The 23033-nt window shown below is 35.9% G+C and overlaps 1 protein-coding gene across 2 annotated transcripts; it reads right to left on the bottom strand.

Moving 5' to 3' along the window:
- Window positions 1–242: 242 nt before the first annotated feature.
- Window positions 243–6564, bottom strand: LOC140975285 (OVARIAN TUMOR DOMAIN-containing deubiquitinating enzyme 11-like). 2 transcript variants are annotated; one of them, XM_073438911.1, is made up of 10 exons: window positions 6413–6564; window positions 5921–6089; window positions 5266–5339; window positions 3507–3561; window positions 3270–3344; window positions 1515–1588; window positions 1381–1429; window positions 852–936; window positions 680–736; window positions 243–565 (listed from the first exon to the last, which is right to left on the bottom strand). In XM_073438911.1, exons 2-10 carry the CDS (start codon window positions 6086–6088, stop codon window positions 522–524), a joined length of 681 nt encoding a protein of 226 aa, XP_073295012.1. In that variant the 5' UTR covers window position 6089; window positions 6413–6564; the 3' UTR covers window positions 243–521. The 2 variants fall into 2 exon arrangements, with proteins under 2 accessions (XP_073295012.1, XP_073295011.1); XM_073438910.1 differs by having other exon boundaries at window positions 5921–6098; window positions 6413–6558.
- Window positions 6565–23033: the final 16469 nt, after the last annotated feature.

Genomic DNA, 23033 nt, shown 5'->3' with positions numbered 1-23033 from the left:
TTAATCGATAAGCTTTGTTATTTTATTTAGTTTTAGCCTAGAAAAAGTTTAATTTTTTGGCCGATTGGTATTTTGGCTAATATTTTTTTTGACATGACTGATACTCTTCTAGATCTTCTTGTATCCATGAGTACATGTTTTTATGGAATAATGCGAACCTTAATTTTCTGGACTATATGTTTTGAACAAATATTTAGAAACAAATCTGGGTAAAAAAAGAAGTCATAACATGCCAAAAAATCAAGGCAGCCAACAAAATTCTCTAAAACAAACAAAAAATGTAACATTTACAATATAATTAATTGTGTAAATACAAATCATCTTCTATATTGTGTAAAAAATAATATAAATAATCCATAAATAATTACGTGCAAGGAACCAGGATCCTAAGTCGTCGCGGATAAAGAAACATCCGCGTAAAAAACCATATATATTTCAGGAAAAAAACAAAGGTGCATGGTGTGACATTTTGTTACAAGGAAACATGAAGATTGTATTGATCTTTGAGCTGCAAATGAACTTCAAAAAAGCCAATGCTTCTTTCTGTGTACTCTTGGAGGAACTTCTGCAAAGTATTGCACATTATAGGATGTAATAGCAAAATAATCCATTAGAAATAAATAAAGAAAATAAAAAAACCAGAGGGAAGATTTTGAAAAAATATGAAGAATCGTGTCACCTCCAGCTTGATACAATGAATTATAGTGAACTTCACTCCAAAAGCTCAGCCACAAGTCTATGAACATATAAAAGAAAGTCCATAAAAGAATCGAGTATAGTCGTCGTTTTAGGACTTTAAACTGGCTTGTACTTCAACTGCTGTTAATGTTATGACTGTCTATTAAACGAACCTCTCAATGGATTTTTTTCCTTTGGAAGGATTTCGATGAAGCAGGTGTCCCGGAAAGAGGTCACCAAACAGATTCTTACTTCAAACTACAGAAAGTTTAACTGTGAAATCAGGTGCCAGTGTTAACGTATACACGAAAACAAGTTCAACTTGTCTGGAAATGTATGAGAATACAAGCATTACATTACCACGTGCAAATTGCAATCATAAATGATAATTATTGGGAGAATCTAATCTATAAGCTTAAAATTTTCGAACAACAAAAATCACATGGAATGGCATAGCACTACTGTAAATGTTCCTTTTTTTTCCATACAAAATTTTAAATCTAAAATTACTTTCAATTTTCAATGAACTTCTCGTAAACCTCAGCACGAGCACCGAAATCACAATTCATCAATAAGCATCATCACATCTGGTTAATTTCTTACGAGTGGTGAATAAACAAATTTAATGGAAGAATTCTAGGGGACAATTTAAACTGAACTAAGACGAATTTCAAAGTAATGGATCGCGAAAGTTTAGCTTACTCGATCTGCAGCAGCTTGAAGAGTAACGTGGTCTCCCCATTCAGTCGATCTAGTTACAACCAAAAATATGTCAACATCTAATGATTCTAATCTTTCTATATGAGAAAAGTAATATTTTAAACCCACAATTAGACCTTTTCATCTTTTGCACATATCTTCTGTACTTCATGGGTACATAACTTTCATATAAATTTCTGTGGAGTTTTAGCTGCAAGCAAGAAACTCAGATGAGGGACAGTAAAAATTCAACTCAAAATATTTTTTGCCTCAAAACAGCATTCAGATACCAGTAACTTGTTCCTAATAAAGAAGTAAAATTTGGAAATGTTGCATCAAATGTAATGAGATATAGTTTTCTGAAGTCCATAAAAGACTGCAAAACGACATTTTCTAAAATGCAAATAAAGAAACACTATTTGTTTAAAGCTCAAAGTCGACCATGAATAAGTGATGTTATCTGATGGCCGACGCCCTCAAGTACCACCAAAATATGCTTGTTTCAACAATTTCCTAATATAAATAATAGATTTTTTCCTTTAATTTTTCCTTCAAAAATAATCCATCAGTGTGGCGGGTAAAGTTAGGCAAACCCCTACTTGTAAACATCATCAAAAATCCGAAGGAGGGCCAGACCTGACCTGAGGTGTCATACAACTTCACATGACTAAAAGTGCTATTGAAATGAGAAAATTGGAGTATGAACCACAAGTATAACATCAATGATGGATAGGGTTATTCTAAAAAAATTTCAATGTAATATGTTGGTTCCATCATGTCTGTCAATCAAATCAAAAGATGTAAAAATTTAATGTATTCAAAAAGTGATGCCTCAACCGAAAGGCCATGCTAAAACAACATTATTCAACATGTCAAATCTGGAAACATTTTAGTGTGGAAGGTCAACTAAAATTGTCTACTTTTCTAAAGGTTGCATACACTACCACTGTGAAATTTTGAGATGACCGCAACCGCCCTATGAAAAAATGATTTATTAACTCCTCGTGTTTTCGAATCTTGAGCATACACATCCTTATGTTTTCAAATCGTAAACACATGCACCTTTGTTTGTGCATGTTTTCAAGGGTATGTGTGCTCAGTATTTGAAAACACGAGGAATTAATAGTTTTCAACAATTTCATGAATTCACTGGGGTAGTGTATGTAACTAAATTTTTCCCAAACATGTCAAGTAAAATTGTTAAATCTATCTTACTGTCATAAATTGGATGCTCATTCTTACAATAATGCCAATTCAGAGAACGATTTTGCTTTCTTAGAACATTTAAGCCTTCTGGGCCAAGCTACTAAATACTAATTAAAACTTCAGTAACTCTAAGCACCCTATATCCTCATATAAATAAAAGACTTCCATTTTAATTGAAACAAGTTACTAAAGCAAGAATTGCTGAAGGGGCATATTTTCTAGAGTTCGGTAATTTTCTAATTTTTGTGTAGAATAAAATAGACAAGTGCAAAGGTGGGTTTCAACTAATAAATAATGTTAAATAAGTACAGTTTCAAAGTGAAGGTAAAAACAAATTAATGCATAAATTCATTCTAAGTGAAGGGGGACAACTACAAATAAGCATACCAAGGACCACGATTAAACACTTAGCATTTTTAATGAAGTGAGTGGATTTGCAAAAATCATCGTTATACAGAAGACACTATACCATATCCTAATTCTCACCAAATTGTAAGGAAACAAGCACAGTTTCAGAAGATAATCTCATCATTACCCTTGGAAGCCAGATGTTTTTCAGAAGAGAAGGCACGGATAGAGAGTTAGTGTCCCACAGTAATATAATATGTTTTAAATAAAATGATACATTAACCGAGGGCTTGAAAAATGATCAATATAATCCATATCTATGTGTAGCTGGACCACACCTGTTTGACAACTTCCTTTCTCACATATTTGTGGTACTCTGGATTCTTAAGCAGTTGATCAGCTATAGCTCGAAACTGTAAAGTAAAACAAGCAACTAATTGGAATAGTTAAAACACTAAAAATCAGTAACTCAAAAATGATGAAATTACATTAAAAAGTTAATAAAACTACGCTTATTTTCTGAAAAGCAAAAGGTAGTGACATAATAGAATGGTAAGCTCCATCAAGAAACCAACCTGGCAGTTTCCATCTCCTTCAATTTGAAGTTCAGCTAAGCTATATGCCACCAGCCTGATGATAAGCTAAACATATGAATGATGTACCTCAAAAGATGAGCATACCACTAAAGAAAGGATGCAAAAGCAAGGAAGATCAATTATTAACATTGTGATATTGCACGAGCATGCTTCTATACGCGGATGAATCAGGCTTCAATATGAAGGCAACTGTTAAACAACTTTACATATACCTTGACACCAAGTACAGCATTAAATTATTCAGAGAAATGAGGAGATGATTAGAAAAAATTTACAAGAATCAGCTCCAGCCCAGACACCATGCTTTAAAAAATTGACCACACAAGTCAATTAGTACCTGAAACCTCAAAACTGACCCTCTCTATCAACCCCATGCGACAATTATCCACTGTCACAAGCTCACGGCATCATTGTGCCACAGCAACTTCTAGCCATCCGATTTAAATATCACAGCCAATACGTGCAGTAAATTATATAATTACATATCAGAGAGTACAGTAAATGTAATATATAGCCAACCACTAAGTTGAACTTAAAATAACTTTTGCAAATAATAGCCGACTCCACGTAATTTTGAATTCTACGTAAAGAAGGAATTTACGGTTCAAATTCACATGGAAGAGTGCACATTTTAATGCTACGAGCCCTTCTCTATCAGTCAAGTGTGAGAGGGAGCAAATCCAGGAACAAAAGTTTTTGAGTTTGTTATTCTCTAGTTAAGGGCCGAGGAATATACCAGCAATGGGATATACTAGGATGTTAGGTGAATCAAGTCAGCTCGATTCAAACTCCATTGAGTTCAGGATTTTTTAGCTCAAGTTTTTTGATGAGATTGGGCTCAAAATTTGTTCATCAGCTCGGCTCAAAAGTGGGTCGATAGCCAAAGAAAATTTTTAAAAAAAATTTATACTTAATAACATAAAAATTTAATATTTTTGTAAAATTTATTTTTAATTATAATTAATGCTTAAAATTTTGATACTAATTTTATACATAAAGATCATGAATGCACTCATACATTTAAGTTTGCAAACAGAGTTCCCTATCTTAGTTTACGAGCATGTCTATTAATAATTTTTGTAACATAATATGAGCTCGCAAGTCATCTTTTGTGGCAAGCTCGAAGTCAATGTTCCATAGTGGATCTCGAGCTCGATAGGATATTTTATCCCATTTTCATTCCCATCACCGGGCTCCATCTTCCCACACCAAACCTGAACTTCGTCTATAGAAGTTGGGCATCATCTCAAATTATTTAACTAATCAATTAATAACCTCTCACCACAATCTCCTATTCCCAGCAACCAACACATTCAACTATTGTTTGATTAATCACAAAACAAGAAGTCAAATCCTGCTAATCAGTCCAACTAATACGAACATGTAAAAGGGCCAGAAAGAGGAAGAATTCGGTACAATAAAGACAAACATTTGCTCAACTCCCTATATTCATAGCTAACATCAAAATCCCAAAAACCATGGAAAAAAGTAAACATTACCATGTATGTTCCGAAACGAAAACGTAAAAATTTGAACTATAACTTGATTATCTTAAGGTAGCTATGCAAAGCAGAAAGAAATAACACTAAAAAAGTTTGAGAAGTGAAACATAAACATAATTGTTGTTCTTTAGTAGTTATTTCCGTAACTTTTAACATTATGCCATGATTTATTAGAGTTCTTTAAAACTGTATTGCACGCTAAAATAATCAGAAGAAAGTCATAAATAAGTAACAACCTCTTTGATAGCCTCTCGTGATCTAAAGTTGCATCATTTGCATCAGGAATACCCCCAATGACCCGAGGAATGTGCTGCCAATATCATAAACTTGTAAGTCTGCATAGTACCAAAAGAAACCAACACAGATTTCACTTCTGTGAGTTCTTATCTAGTATCAAGTATGAATAGCATTGTCATGATTACCATCCATAAATAGTTTCTAGAAGGAGAAACCAAATGGCTAACTATTCTTCCTAATAATATTAATCAACAAATAAATCCACGTGTTATTAACCACAAGAAGCGATTCAAGCCATATGCAAATAATCCCACCCATTTGGGAACATGCTAGCCACTTGTTTGGTCATTGTCTACGTACATTTCACAATATACTTATATTAACAACAAATATTATAATCTAATTAAGCAGACTCAATAAACTACTTCAAAGAACAAAAAAAATTTATTTTCATGGTCAAGCTTATACAAGATTCAATCTTGAACCCCACCCCCCAATCCAACAAAAAAAAAATCAGATTTAGTCACTAACCCATAGTCAAGAAAATATTTCACTACTCTTTTTCTTTTTTACCAATTAGCATAACAACAATCTCAGAAAATCATATTGGAGGATATTGAACAGAAATCGGCACTCAAATGATCTTATATATACCGGGATCGAGCCAAGATGAGAAAGCCTTTTGCCAAGATTGCCATCATGTTTCAATCTTTCTTCTTCAGCTAAGATGGTAGCAATGGCATGATCATCCACAGTATCATTTGAGCTGCTATTCCAACTTGAACCTGAGCTAGCACTTGCGTTTCCATAGAACTCACTCATACTAAGACACCTCAACAATGAAATACATGTCAATCAGAAACAACCGACAAATGGATCACAAACAAAAGTAAAATTCCACACAATCATCATAAAACAAATTTTTTGATCCGATACCCTAAAATAAGTCCAAAAAAGGAAATCTTTTCAAATGGGTCGGATTAAAATGTTGACCAAATTAGATTATGAAGATCTTGATGTCCGAACAACAGACTCCCCATGAGATTGAAAGAAGGATGCTCGAAAAAGAGGAAGCAAAACAAGAATTGTGCCTTGTTTGCCAAAAATACAAGAAATTACAGTGTTAAACTGGAAATTGAGACATACCTATGAATATTAATGTAAAAGGACTACTGGGTATTAGGAAATTTTTCAAATGAAATCCAGAAATGTTGGATGTTTGATCAAAATGGGGAAGAACGAAGAGGGTCGAGGGACGACCTGTTTGTTGGGAATCCTCCCACATTTGCAACCACCGGACCTAAAATCATATTCTATCTTATTTTTTAAATCAAATATAAAGTTCATACACCTTTACAAAACATAAAAACATTTAACAAAAATATACCAAAAAAAATTAAAAAACAAAAGAATTTACCGAGGTCCACTTCAAAAACATAAATTCATAAAAAATCACCCATAAAAATCTTAAATGTCATCTCTTAGCTAAACAGGCTGAATGACTACAACATGAATTTATTATTTACCGGTTAAACTTGAACCTTGTATTTATCATTTCCTGGTTCATCTCTTACCTTATGTTTAAACCAAAAACATTTATATTAAATCAAAATTTTCAAAACTCAAATAAATCTTTTAATATCTCATTAAAATTCCAAGTTATAAATAAATATAGATCATGTCATTGTAAAGTAATGATTTAACACGAATAATTTAGCCCGTCATTCATGCTGAAGGCTAATCTTTATATATATAAAAATTAAATACAAAAATTAAAACAAAATTTAAGCTTACAATCTTTTCAGCAAAACCTTGAGCTTTTATAGAATACTTGAAATATTTTACATGGGAGAGAGATGTAGAAAATTCAACGGTGCCCCTCTAAACAAAAATACAAGCTATTTATAGATGGAAGAGCCGGACATGAAACCCCGGATTTCAAAACTAAAAAATAACAGTGTTTGTTTTTATAAAAGCAAATAGTACAATAAAGAGACTCATTTGGGTTTTAAATATTATTTTTCTCAATATTATCATTTATTGAATTTTTAAATTCTTCAAATAAATTATTGATAGAAATGTCTTCAGACATATCATCCTCTGGATCTTGAGTATCTTGATTATCATCTTGATCATCATGTGATTTCATCATATTGATAAATTGAGTATCACTGGAATATGAGGTCATTGATTTGTCAGATTTTGAATCTGTGCATCCAGTGTTCTTAAAAAGATCATTTTTCATCTCTTAGATATATAAATCAATAATTTTTTTTGGAGTAAATGTCAGAATATTTCTGACTGATTATTTTAAAAGGACTTAAAGACTCTTGTCTTTTTTCTTTTTCTTGTTTTTTTTAATAATAATCATGTTTCTAGGTTTTAATTTTTTCCTTCATTTGAAGAATAGTCTCATAGCCATAAATCTTTCCTATTTAAGGATCTTCTCAGAGTAGTTTGTCTTAGAATTTTGTGAGATCGACACGCCATAGGCAAGGGATATTGGAATCCTGATTCAGGTTTCCATTTCTAAATCCATGGGATACCAAATTCTGTAAAGAATAAGCATAGAGTTTTCCCAACGATCCAATTTTGAGAAAATTGGGCAGTGACACTTGGAGCAAATGATAGCCATTCGTTCATTGGATTGTTAAAAACTTCAGGCAATATTTTTTAAGAGGAACCATATGATTTCCACCAAATGAAAAACCAATTAGGAATTGGATAATGAAAAACATTTTCACAGATCTTTAAGAACCATGAATGTTTTCTTTTTTCATTTTCATATAATGGAGTTTTATGAAAACTTTCAATATAATCCTAATAATTAAATATGAAATTCATATGATGAGTAGAAGAATAAAATTCTTTTTCTATTAATGAAGATATAACTCATTCTTCAATAGATATAATTTTCTTGATGATAAATTTTGAGAAGTTATAACTTCCTTTCTGTTGAGTATTATTGAAAAAGTGAATAATTTCTATATTTTTTTAAGGATAACAGAATATTTTCATAAAATCCTCTTTGTTTGTATGATCCATGAACATATAATGTATTTGATAAATATCTTTCCATGATAGTCCATAGTTCTCATTGAATATCTTTTTCTTCAATAAGAAAAATCAGAACTTTATGTGAATTTTTCGTATATATACTACAAGAAATTCTGCATACAACAACGCACATACGACAACGGTTTTTCACAAAAACTGTTGTCGTATGTATTTTAACAACGGTTTTATCGAAAACCGTTGTCTTTTGGGGGGCAAAGACAACGGTTTTTTAAAAACAGTTGTCTTTGGGAGGTCAAAGACAACGGTATTTAAAAACCGTTGTCTTTTTGGGGTCAAAGACAACGGTTTTTGGGATCAATGACAACGGTTTTATAGAACCGTTGTCTTTGAGCGTTGTCTATTAGCGTGTTTTTTTTTTATAATAGACAACAAACCGTTGTCGATTAGCGTGGTTTTTTGACAAACAACAACGGTTTTGGAAAACGTTGCAATATTTAGCGACGGTTTTTGAAAAACCGTCGCTAAATTTAGCGATAGTTTGTCAAATTAGCGACAGTTTTGAAATAACCGTCGCTAATTTTAGCGACTGTTTTAAAAAAACCCGTCGCATCTTTAAATTTAGCGACGGGTTAATAAAACACGTCACTAAAATTAGCGACATTGTTTTAAAACCGTCGCTAATTTTAGCGAAGGTTTAAATCCAAACCGTTGCCAAATAAAAGAATGCGATGGTTTATCATTTACCGTCGCCAATTGCGACGGTTTAACTAAAATCCGTCGCAAACTGTCTATAAATATCTCCATTTTCGATCCATTTTCCTCCACAACACTTAAAATTTTTCTCACCACTTCATAACACTTAAAATATTTCTCTCTTACACCATTTTATCACTTCACACAACACTTAAAATTTTTCTCTCTTACACAATTTTATCACTTTCACACAACACGTAAAATTTTTCTAATCACTTCATAACACTTAAAATTTTTCACTTTTACACGATTTTACTAATTCACGACACTTAAAATTTTTTTCTTTTACACGATTTTAGTTTGGATTATTAGTTTCTTTTAGATTTATTAAATTATTAAAAGTATTTTTTTTATTTTTCGAAACGAATTAGCGACGGATATCTAATTAGCGACGGACTTGAATGCTACCCGTCGCTAATTTAAAATTAGCGACGGTTTGGTGAACTAGCGACGGTTTATGTAACCGTCGCTAATTTTGAATTAGCGACAAGTTTATTCATACCCTTTGCTATTTTTATTTGCGACGTTTTTAATAACCGTCGCAAATTCGATCTACCACAACGGATACAAACCGTTGTCGTTGAACGGACTTTCAACAACACCCTCAGTTACAACAGTTTTAAAATGGCTACGACAACGGATAAAATCCGTTGTCGTTTGCCGTTTTTGTAGTAGTGATAATGAATCATTTTAATCTTCTTTAATAATACTGACATATGATGTTGTAGATTCAGAACTATTTTTCTGTTTAGATTTTAAAATTCTTGAAATTCTTTATATAAAGAATTAGCAGTATCCATGTTATTACTCGATGAAGAACTGACAATATTTTGGACTATTAGCCGCTGTGAACCATGTTGTGCAATGATATTTGGGGGTCTACCCCAGCCACCTTTTCCTCTATAAGAGGAATCACCACAACCTCGTAAACTCATATATGTAATTAAAATAAATATTCACGAGTTAAAAAATCTAGTTATTAAATGATTTCAAAATCAAAAGGAACTAAACGAGCCTGTCATCTTGCCAACATTTGTTTAAAAACATCATATTTAAAATCTTTCATAAACATAAATTTTGCAAATTTGTAATCAGTTTTTATAATAAACTTTTGATTACATAAATTATTTTGAAATTTTAAAATGCATCTAACAATAGTTAAAATTTATTTTGCTACTGTAAAATAATTTTTATGAGCATTATTCTATTTTCCAGAATAAAATCAAATAAGATATTCTTGCTTTATTTTGGAATTTATTTGTGTTAGAATTCCTCGAAAACCTATATCAAAAGCATCAGTTTCTACAATTTTATCCCGTAGGGGACTTCCATGCATAAGACAAGGAATATTTTGAACTTTCTCTTTAATATTTTTAATAGCTTCGATGTGTTTATTAGACCAAGATAAAAGATTTTTCTTTAATCTATCATATAAGACAACAAAATCTTCAATATGATTTTTAATATAAGGATAAATATAATTTAAACTTCTTAAAATTCTTTGTAACTGAGTTTTATCAGTTATAATATCAGAAAATTTTGAGCCAAATTCAATACTTCATTGAATAAGAATTATCTTTCCTTTTTCAATCATATTACCAAGAAAACTAATATTAGTTTGGAATGAAATCATTTTAGATTTTGATATAACAAAACCATTTTGAATAACAATTTTTTTAAACATATCTAAATATTTAAATGTGTTTCTATATTATTTGAGAACACTAAAATATCATCAATATAAACAATTATAAAATTCTTATAAGAATAAAAAATATCATTCATAATTTGTTGAAAATCTAAATGGGCATTTTAAAGTTAAATGGCATTACTGTCCATTCATAATGTCGTATTGAAACATTGAAAGCAGTTTTATATCTATCAAATTCTTTTATGGCAGATTCAAATAAAAGAATCTAATAGATATAAAACTGTTTTTAATGTTCTAATAGAACATTATGAATGGAAAGTAATGCTATTTGGCTTAAAAAATGCCCATATAATTAAAAGTTTATTATAAAAACTGATTGCAAATCTGCAAAATTTATATTTATGAAATATTTTAAACATTATGTTTCTAAACAAATGTTTGCAAGATGGCATGCTCATTCAGCTCTTTTTTGTTTTGAAATCATTTATAAAAAAAGTGAAGATAATCACTTACCAGATTTTTTATGTAAGGTCCAAAATTGAGACGACGTAATTCAACTGCATACAAATCTTGGAAATATGAAAATTGGCTAACTAATTTATTTTAATTGCTTAATTGATTATGTGACCTGTTTACTTGACGTTTTAGTAGTTTTCTACTTACATGAATTAAAAATGTATTTTTAAGAGTTATTCGAGTTGCGATCGAGGAACGGAGACGAGGGCTGAAAAATAAAAAATGTTTTTATTAAATAATTTTATTGAATTATTAAAATTATGAGTGATGTTTTTTCATATTTTGGAAAATAAGGGGTTTTGAGGTGATTTTATACGCCGGGACATAAATTTTATCGGTATTGATTTTTCAACAAAAATACGAACGTTTTGGCAACTCGGCTAATAACTTCACAAACTTATTTAAACAAAATTATTTTTAATATTTTAGTTAAACAATAATGGGCCTAATTAACCCCACTAATGAGCCTAAGCTTGTTTAGTGATTTAATTAAATATTTAAAGCTAAAAACCCCATCCCAAACCCTCACTTCTACACGCCACAATCAGATTCACTCCAAAGAAAAATTTATCCCCAACCTACACGGCACACACCAAGAGAAATAAGGAAGAAACTTTCGAAAATTTCAAAGAGAATTCAAACCAAGGTTGTCGTCGCCGTTCTTCGCAATCGTCAACAAGAATTCGTGCGTTAAATACGCAAAGACATGTCATATTCTCGTTTTTACACATCATTCACACGATAGTAATTATTTAAATTCAATTTGCATGAAAAACAAGTGACATGTTGTTTATTTTCGTTTTTACATGAACATGGATTTTTAAAGGCTTAAGTTTTGTTTCAAATTCATGTTTAATATGATATAAAGGGCTGCCATGATTAGGACTTGATCAAGCACTAATTTACAATAGTTTAAGGGTCCTAAGAACTCACACACACGCTGCAAAACAGAACCAAAATAAGATGGAACCACCTTCTGTCATATGAGATCATAGGGGCTCGGTTTTGACTTGGGCGCTTGGCTTGGTCACGGTTTGGGGCCAAGGCTCGTCCAGGATCTGAGTGAGTCAAGGGAAGAGTCCTAGCCACGCTAGGACTTGAGTTGAGGGGGATGGGAGGAGTCCTAGCCACCCGAGAAACACATGCATCCTGAGCAGGATGCGCGGGCTTGTGCAGGGCAGATGGCTCGGCTTGGGGGCTTAGGGCTGGGCTAGGGTGAGTCCTTAGGGTCCTAGGAAGGTGCACGAGAGGTTGGTCCAAGGTCTGGTTGGGTTGACTAGGTCCTAGGCTTGAAAACAAGGAGTCCATGCACAATAGGAGTTCTCGGCCGAGTGCGTGGTCTGCTGCTGTGCTTCGGGTCCGAGCTAGGGGTCGTGTAACGTACAGTATTTTGAACTACTTGAAATTTGCGGAAAAATTAAAATTTTCTTAAACACAAAATAAACTAACAAATTGCGTTCATCCATAAACCGTTCCACCAAAATATTTGAAATAAAAGATTACAAATAAAATCTGCTAAAGAAAAACACATAATTAAATATCGTAAACCGTAACGTGAAATCAGATTATTGAAATTGTCATGCTTAAAATCTTTAAAAATGGGTGGTCCTCGGGTTTAGCCCCCTGCACAGTCCAAGCTGGCTCATTGGTCCCCACCCCTCGTCTCATCAACATCTTCCTCACCTGTATCGATCGAGTCTAGTGAGTCTAAAGATTCAACATGTATAAACTCGAAATAACAAGTAATACGTAATAAAACCACATGCATCTTTAAAGTAGAGCATACATACTTGAAACATGAACATGCATACAAAGGTTTGAACATGCATACATAACATAGACGTGCCATTAAAGTAGAACTTCTCTTAAACATGCTTGCATCATACATACTTGAACATACATAACATCATTTTGCATAGAGATATGCTTCAAAGCAAGTGACCCATACATAAATGTGCCTGATCAGACTAAACCACAGTACTGGGCTGGCTGGGAAAATCCACTACCACATACATGAGATCCCCGGTCATGCTTTACCGGGTGGATTGGTCCCTGGTCATGCTTTAATACTTTCCAATCCTGATCTAATCCCGGTCATGCTTTACCGTGGTGGAGAGGTCCTCGGCCACGTTCACCGACTTCCAAAATGGTTCATAATTGGTCACAAGATATTTAGCATACCTCAAAAACTTAAAATATTTTCTTTTGCACGTCGAACATACTTACTTGGCGTTGAGGGATTCGTTGGATCTCGCTCGAGTTCTTGCTGCACATGCTAAAGCATGGTACCTTAAATTCCACAACTCAATCATGCCTATCGAATGCATAACCCATTGATTTACTAACTTATGACCTTCTAGAATGCTCGGGACATGACCGTGATAAATAACATGTTAACCCCCGACTCAATCGTGGAACGATTTTCTTGAAGAAAAGCCAATGAAAATCGCTGAAATTCTTGAAGAGGGAGGGCGGCTGCTCTTGCTCTCCAAGAACCCTAATATTTTGAAATGAAGGGAGAAATGAAATGTGTGTGTAGGTGATAAGCCGAAGTGTGTGTGTGGTTGTGGGTGTGTGCGTGAGTTTGGTAATTAGGGAGGTAATTAGTGAGTTAATTGACTAATTAAAATATTAATAACAAATAAACCCACTACATAAAAAACTAATACCTCACTAAAATACTAGCATAATTAAATTTAAAATAAAGCACACAAGTGTTTAATTTTAAAAGTTTTAAAAAAAATCATAAAATCACCTAGTAAATTAAGTTAGGCTTTAAAATGCTAAAAACTAAATAATTTATTTAAAATGCCCCAAACCCAACTTAAAATAAAATACCACATTTTAAAATCACCAAAATCGTCACCGATCTCTTTTCCTTGATCCCGCATCGAATAATCGCTTGAAACATGAAACTCAACAAAACATTTTTTTAACGTGCATCACATAAACATAAATAATTTAAAATAATACAATTTCATAAATCATGCATCGCTAAACTCTTTTTAAAATTAAATAAATGATTTAACAATTTAATCAAATACATAGGTTTTACGTGTAGTGAATTTGAGCTTTACATGTCGTGTCCGTGGGTTTCCAGGGGTCCAGGAGGGTGTCCAGAGGCGTTGGTCAGGGTTTGGTTCAGCATGTTTCGAGGGTGGCTCGAGAAAATCGGACCGTGGCTCGGGGTTGAAACTTATGGGTCAAGTTAGGGTTTTCTAGTTGAAAATTAATTCGAAACACGGCTCACGGAGGTCGAGGTCGTGGTTCACGAGGGCTAAAATAATATAAAAAGTCTAAGTTTTGAATTTAGGAATTTTATATTAAAGTTTGAAATTTTTCGGGATTAAAACGCCTTCAAAACGACTATTTACGAATTAATTAAGAAGTCTAGTATTTAAGCTAAATAAAATTTTGGAAAATTTAATTTAAGTTTAAATAATTATGTGGGACATGTTAGAGTCAAGGAAATTATGGAAAAGTCAAATTCAAGGAATTTTACGTCTAGGGGTAAAACGATAATTTTATACCCGAAATTTAGTAAACGTCATGGCAGTTTCCTGAATGTTGTTTTACATGCTAACATGATTATTTTAAATGCTTATGAATTTTTATGATGGTTATTTTAAAATGTTTATGGATTTTATACGTTAAACTTCTTATTTTAAATGTCATGGAATTTATGATGAAACGATAAAGTTAAAAGAATTGTTGCATGCTTGTTTTTAAACGAAAAATGATATTTAAATGCATTATTTTTATAAAGTTATGAAAATACGAAACATTGGAGGAGATGGAGTAATTGTGACTATTGAGGTTATGATGATATGAATGGGTATATCGTGAGGGAAAAGGCCCCAGAGGGAGCCCATTTATGGGAGAAGGCCTCAGAGAGAGACCGACGATCGTATTTCCATTCGATGAGGATAGGCCAAGGCTCAGTTGACGGGTGAGCTGTCGCTGATGCCCCCGCCGCCCAGTACTGTGGTTACATGTAGATAGATCCATCGACTTTTCGTGGAAAAGGAAAGTCACGATTATCGATCTGAATTAAATAAATGGAAAATGCAATGTTTATGCTCATGATAAAAGGTCATGATAAAAACGAAAATGTTGAGGTTTAAGTATGCATGTCATGAAAATGTTATTTTTACGGAAAAATATTTTCACTGTTGCTTGTGGTTTTATACTTATTATTTGTTATCAAGAATATGATGTGTTGAGTTTTTAGACTCACTAGGTGTGATTAATGCAGGTAAATATGATAATATTGTTGAGGGAGGCTTGGATGCCTGATTTGACTTGACGGAAGGTGCACATGGCCCGAGGACCAGCGCTTCTACTTTTCCGCACTTATGATTTACGTTTATGAATATGTTAAAGATTTTACGACTATTTATTTATGTTTTTTGAGAGATTTTTGAGAGGTTTAGTATGAGCTATACTTTACAAATTTATTGTTTTTTAGGTTTTGTAAAACGTTGGACGATTCTATGTTTTGAGATATTTCTTTGGATTTTCATATACTAGTTGGGTGTTTTATTTTAAAATGGTGTCAAAATATTTTATATGGATAGGTTGAGTTCGGCCGAAATAATACGAGTTAAAAAAAATTCTAGTACTTTTTAAGGAAACGAATAGCAGACGTTTAAGTTGGTATCAGAGCAAAGGTCCTGTAAAGGGTTGTGTAAAGGCCTAGAAATTCGTACTTGAAAATTTGCGGAAAATTTAAAATTTTTCTTTTAAATAGTTAAAAATTGCCTCATTCATAATTGAACTGATAAATAAAGTTTGATGTACAAAGTGGCAGTGGAAGAAAGTAACATTTTTCGAAACAACAGTTAAAAATTTATCCAGCAATATATAAAAATGTCTGAGCAATCAAATAATAAAAAATGCTGAACTGAGGTCCTCGGGTCCTACTACTGCCGACTCGAGCTGGCTCACTGGTCCCCGCCCTCGATCCCGACATCATCAGTACCTACAACAATCAAGTCTAGTGAGTCTAAAGACTCAGCATGCACATATCGTAAATAACTAGTAAGTAATATAGTAAGATTTGCATGGGATAAAATATCATGTCATGAGGCATACTGAAAATAACTTGTCCTGAGCAATTATAATACGTGCATAACTGAACTGAAAATCATAGTAAAAATGTTTGCTTCTTGGAGCCCTGTACTGAAATAGATGTATATAATTTTCTGTTGAGATTATGGTCTATGCAAGTGGTCCCTGAACTGAACTGACCGGTAACTGGCGACCGGGCCGGTAACTGGCGACCGGACTTAATAATGTATGTCTGATCAGACTACTGCCAAAGTATACTGGGTGAAACAACTGAACTGGCCGGTAACTGGCGACCGGGCCGGTAACTGGCGACCGGGCTTAAGCATGATAGTAGAGTGACCACAAGCAATATCGCATAAATCTCAAAATTAATATTTTTGCACGTAATATAAATAAATCACATCATTAAATATTAACAATTTCGATATTCTTGCATTAAAATCATGTACTTGCGATATTTAAAAATACTATATGGCTTGATTGAAGAGTGAAAGAAGATATAAACATGCCTTGGTTTGTTTTGACAGAAAACAAACGAAATAACGACGCGGCGCGGCGGAGACGGAGTGCTCTTCACGTTCTTACTTTTCTCTCTTAATTCCTTTAAACCAAGCATGCACCATAATTATTATAATAGCATAAAAATCGCAAATGTGATGCATGAACATTTAAAAATATCATGATTTGTGCTCAGGGCGCTGTCATGACCAAAATCTCACCACGGGTGCAAAATGACCATTTTGCCACCAGAAACTCAAAAATTTTCGTTTCACCCATGGACCTCTAAATTGACCCGAAACTTACCAAACTCCTTAAAATGTCCCAAAAAATTTTTAAAAGTATTCCTAGACGTAAACTCGAGCCAAAATCACAACTTAATCGATTCGTTTTAAAACTTGGACCGGGGTCCCGATTTTAACCCGAATGGACTCGAAACTTAATAAAATTTTTCCCAAATTTTTACCACACCTTAAAAACACTTAAAAGCCCTAAAACCCAACAATTAAAGCCCCTAACTCATGAAAATCAGTCTCTTATATCTGCTGGAAAGTTGCTGGAAAGTTTCAACTTCCCTACCTCCACCAACTCTAGTGTCCCACTGCCCATTAATGCACTCTAGCCTACACCCAATCAATACAGCCCCGTATCAGTCCTCCTTAGACCATCCTAGGACATCCTTGATTCCACTGAACCCACGCAAACTAGTCCCCTACACGCTGGAGGTTTCCAGCTTCTCGCTAAACCTCACAAATTACCCGGCCATGAACCCTTCCTCGATGCAGCTCCCTCACATGGCCCTCGAGTTCAGACCAGCAGGGTTCAAGCCCTCCCAGATCGTGACTCAGACTCATCAGAGACCAGTCCACGGCCTGGAGATGCCCTCACCCCGTCAGTTGCACCTTTGGTCCGAGCCCCATCCCAAAACGAGACCCTATACACTCAACTCCTTGGCTCTTCATGCTACCGCAAGCTGCCTTAAACTCTAACCCCAGAACATCGTCTCCTCACCTTGCTCATCCCCTAAACGACCAGCACTCGCAGCCCTTGCACAACAAATCAGAAAATGTGAGTGGTGCTCGTGGAGATGCATGGAACAAGGCAAAACCAATAAATCATCATGTACAGTTGCTGGATCGAGAATTTCATGAATGGACAAGCATATAACAACATATATATATATCGTGTATGATGCATAAAGGATGATACAATGCGTGCCTTGATGATTGATGAACCACACAAGAGGAGGGAGACATCGGGAGAGCTTCTAATGCAAAGAATGGAGTGGCCGATGGTTTGTTTTGAGCTGCTGTTGAGAAAACCGAGAAGAAAATGCAGCTGAGGGAGATGTCGGCTAAGAGGAAGTGATTAGGGTTAGGTTAAGATGAGTTTAGGTTTAATTAGTATTATTTAAATAATTAACAATTAGGTTAATGGGTCCTTATTTTAAATTAAAAGGAATTAAAAGAGTTTAAGCCCAATAAACTTAAAAATAGGTCCATTAAATCCCAACACACTCCTAAAAAACATTTTGTGTTAGAAAGTTTTTGAAAATATTAGCCGAACCTTTAAAAAGTCATCTGATTCGATAGAATTTGCGTACCGTAAAAATATAAAAATCTTGCGGGTAAAAATATCCAAGAATACTCATTTTTGAAAAATACGATTAAAAACACCTTATTTTAATTTATAAAAAAATAAATCGTGAAATAAAATAATTTTTTTGAAAATTCTCCGGTCTCCGTTCCTCGATTGAGCGTGAAATGCATCTAGAAATCCTAATAGCTGAACTTTTAAAATTTCATGAATTAAATCCTATCATGCAATAATAATGCATAAAATGCACAAAAATAATTAAACACAATTTAATGAAATAAACATGCATTTAATGCTTTAAAAAAAATTTAATTAAAATGCCAAGGAAATTCAATAACTTGCATGCATGCCAACTTTTTAAATTATATTTACTAACATGCTACATTACAACTTCTTAAATAAGTCTTTATTAACTTATCTCAATACTCCATCTCCAGTCCGGCCTCACTTATTTAACTGAAAAGGTGACAATTAAACTACTACGTAAAATAAATAAATTTAAGGAAAAGAATTTAAATACTCATGCAATAAAATCATTTTAATTTAAATACTAGAAATTATGCATGGCTTATACGTAGTCTACGTTACGGGTTCTACAACCCTTCCCCCCTTAAAAGAAATTTCGTCCTCGAAATTAAAACTCACCGAATAACTCGGGTACCGACTCCTCATCTCTGGCTCGGACTCCCACGTAGCTTCCTCCTCTGAATGGTTGAGCCATTTGACTTTCACTCGCTTAACCAGCTTGTTCCGAAGCTTCTTCTCGTGTCTGTCTAGGATCTGCACTGGTCTCTCCTCATAAGATAGGTTCGGTGTAAGCTGCAACGGCTCAAAGTTCAAGACATGCGAAGGATTGGCCATATACTTCCTCAGCATAGGGACGTGGAACACATTGTGTACTCCGGCCAGATTCGGCGGAAGAGCAACACGATAAGCTAACGTCCCAACTCTGTCGAGGATCTCAAACGGTCCAATGAATCTCGGACTGAGCTTCCCTTTCTTTCCAAATCGCATGACACCTTTCATAGGTGCCACTTTCACAAAGACATGGTCGCCGACTGCGAACTCTAACTCTCTTCTTCTCTGATCTGCATAGCTCTTCTGTCGACTTTGAGCAGTCTTCATTCTATCACGAATCCGGGCTACTACATCAACAGTCTGCTGAATAATCTCTGGACCCAACTCAGCTCTCTCTCCTACTTCATCCCAATGAACAGAAGATCTGCACTTACGGCCATACAGTGCTTCGTACGGAGCCATACCTATAGACGACTGAAAGCTGTTGTTATAGGTGAACTCCATTAATGGCAAGTTCGACTCCCAACTCCCAGAGAAATCAAGGACGCAAGGACGGAGAAGATCCTCCAAAATCTGAATGACTCTCTCTGACTGCCCATCTGTCTGCGGATGAAAAGATGTGCTAAACAGCAACTTCGTCCCCATAGTCGAATGCAAACTCTTCCAAAAAGAGGAAGTGAATCTGGGGTCTCTGTCAGATACGATCGAAACTGGAATGCCATGGAGTCGGACTATCTCTCGGATATACAACTCTGCATACTGAACCATGGTTAATGTAGTCTTAATAGGCAAGAAGTGCGCTGATTTGGTAAGACGATCTACAATCACCCATATAGCATTCGATCCCCTGGCTGACCTCAGCAATCCGGTCACAAAGTCCATGGTAACATTCTCCCACTTCCACTCGGGAATGGAAAGAGGCTTGAGCAAACCTGCTGGTCTCTGATGCTCGGCCTTCACTAACTGGCAAGTCAGACACTCGGATACAAACTGTCTGATGTCCTTCTTCATTCCTGGCCACCAATACAATAACTGCAGATCCTTGTACATCTTCGTACTCCCTGGATGAATAGAGTACGGCGACATATAGGCTTCTGATAGAATATCTGCTCGGATAGAATCACTGCTAGGGACCCATATTCTGTCTCGGTATCTCACAATATCATCACTAACTGAATACAAAACACTGCCCTTGGCCTCATCTCTCTGCTCCACTTGGTCAACTGCTCATCTGCTGCCTGACCATTGCGAATACGGTCAAGAAGGGAAGACTGAATCGTCAAGGTAGATAGACGGGGAACTCTACCTCGAAGATAAGTCTCAAGATCAAATCTCCGCATCTCAGACTGAAGAGGTCTCGAAACTGCCAAATGAGCCATCACTGCAACTTTTCTGCTCAGTGCATCCGCAACTACATTATCCTTACCCTTGTGGTAGCGAATGTCACAATCTTATTCTTCCACAAGCTCCAACCAATGCCTCTGACGCATGTTCAGCTCCTTCTGCGTACAGAAATATTTGAGGCTCTTGTGGTCGGTAAAGATCTGACACTTCTCCCCATACAGATAGTGCCTCCAAATCTTCAAGGCAAAAACTACGGCGGCCAACTCTAAATCATGGGTAGGGTAGTTCTTCTCATGAGTCTTCAACTGTCTAGAAGCATACGCTATAACCTTCCCATACTGCATCAATACTACACCCAAACCGAGCTTCGAAGCATCGGTATATAGCACAAACTCACCGGGCCCTGACGGCATGGCCAAAACTGGTGCTGAGATAAGAGCTTGCTTCAAAGTATCGAAACTCTTCTGGCACTCCTCGCTCCACACAAATTTCACATGTTTCTTTGTCAGTGTTGTGAGTGGAACTGCAATCGAAGAGAATCCCTTAATGAACTTCCGATAATATCCTGCTAAGCCAAGAAAACTGCGGATCTCTGATGCATTCTGCGGTACAACCCAATCTCTGACTGCTGCAACTTTTGCTGTGTCTACCTCAATGCCACTACTAGAAACAATGTGGCCTAAGAACGCCACCTTCTCCAACCAGAATTCGCATTTACTGAAATTTGCGAATAATTTGTGCTTCTGCAAGGTCTGCAACACTGTGGTCAGATGTCTGCCGTGATCCTCTTGATTCTTGGAGTAGACGAGAATGTCGTCTATGAATACTATCACAAACTGGTCAAGATACGGCTGAAATACGCGATTCATGAGATCCATGAAGATCGCTGGCGCATTCGTCAAACCGAACGGCATCACAAGGAACTCATAGTGGCCATAACGAGTCCTGAAGGCAGTCTTGGAAACATCAGCATCTCTCACCCTCAACTGGTGATAGCCAGAACGCAGATCAATCTTGGAGAATACCGAAGCTCCCTGCAACTGATCAAATAGATCTTCAATCCTTGGAAGTGGGTACTTGTTCTTCACTGTAACCCTGTTCAACTCCCGGTAATCAATACAAAGTCTCATAGAGCCATCCTTCTTCTTCACAAACAAGACTGGCGCGCCCCATGGAGAAAAACTAGGGCGAATGAACTCCTTGTCAAGAAGTTCCTGAATCTGCTTCTTCAGTTCTGCCATCTCTGTCGGTGCGAGTCGGTACGGTGCTTTGGAGATCGGAACCGTACCTGGCATAAGCTCAATAGAAAACTCCACCTCTCGCTCAGGTGGTATACTAGAGACGTCTTCCGGAAAAACGCCTAGAAAATCTCTGATGATCGGAACATCTGCGGCTGACTGACTGGGTGCCTCCGGGACAGATATAAAAGTTGCTAAAAACGCCCGATACCCTCTATGCATGAGCTTCCTAGCCTGAACATAATGTATAATGCGCGGTAAAGGAAAGTACCTGTCCAGCTCGGATAAGAACCGCGTCATTCTAGGCGGTCGGACTAGAACAGATCCCCGCTGGAAGTCAATCAAAACTCTGTTCCGCAACAGCCAGTCCATCCCTAGGATGATGTCAAACTCTGGCATCGGCAACACTATAAGATCCGCATATACAAGATTCCCATGCAGCTCAAGGTCTATGTCTCGGATCATATTGGTAGCTGCCATCTGCTCGCCCGACGGCAATACTACTGAATAGGCTACATCTAGCCCAACTGTCTTGACCTTGAGGAAATTAGCAAAAACCTCCGAAATAAATGAGTGAGTGGCTCCTGAATCTATCAAGGCCTTCGTAGCGGAACCAGATATAAAAATTCTCCCTGTCATCAGCATGGTATCGGGGTTTGTCTCCGCAGCATGAAGAGCAAACACTCTGCCTTGAGTAGGCGGATTCCTCTGAGGGCACTGCAGAAATAAGTGGTCTGGACTACCACAATTATAACACTTTCCTGAGCCAAACATGCATGCTCCCGGATGGCGACGTGAGCACTTAGGGCAAACTGGGTGCTCAAAGGTCCTCGGGGCTGGGTGGCCCCGCTGCTGATGCTGCTGAGGAGGAGGGCGGTGTGGTACCTGGACTGGTCGCTTCCCCAAGAGATCTCTCTCAATATCACGCTGATCCTGCTCTGCGGCTAGGGCTTTGGAGACAGCGACCTCATAAGAAGTAGGGTCAGACACCCTAACATCACGGCGCAAGATCGTCCGTAGACCCACCAAGAAATGCATCAACTTGGCTCTAGCATCATGCGCGATTAGGGGCACAAAATGACAGCCCCTCTCGAACTTACGGATGACCTCCGTAACTGTCATATCTCCCTGTCTCAGGCTCATGAACTCAGTGGTCAACTTGGTGCGAACTTCCTCCGTGAAATATTTGGAGTAGAATACCTCCGTGAAACGTGTACAGCTCAGCGTAGCCAAGTTCAGGGCTACTGACGCTCCTTCCCTCCATAAGCGGGCATCTCCTCCGAAT

This window comes from Primulina huaijiensis, chromosome 4, assembly GCF_012295235.1.
Source record: "Primulina huaijiensis isolate GDHJ02 chromosome 4, ASM1229523v2, whole genome shotgun sequence".
In the NCBI taxonomy this organism is placed as follows: Eukaryota; Viridiplantae; Streptophyta; class Magnoliopsida; order Lamiales; family Gesneriaceae; genus Primulina; species Primulina huaijiensis.
The sequence above is the reverse complement of the archived record's forward strand: the minus strand, read 5'-3'. Positions and strand labels throughout refer to the sequence as shown.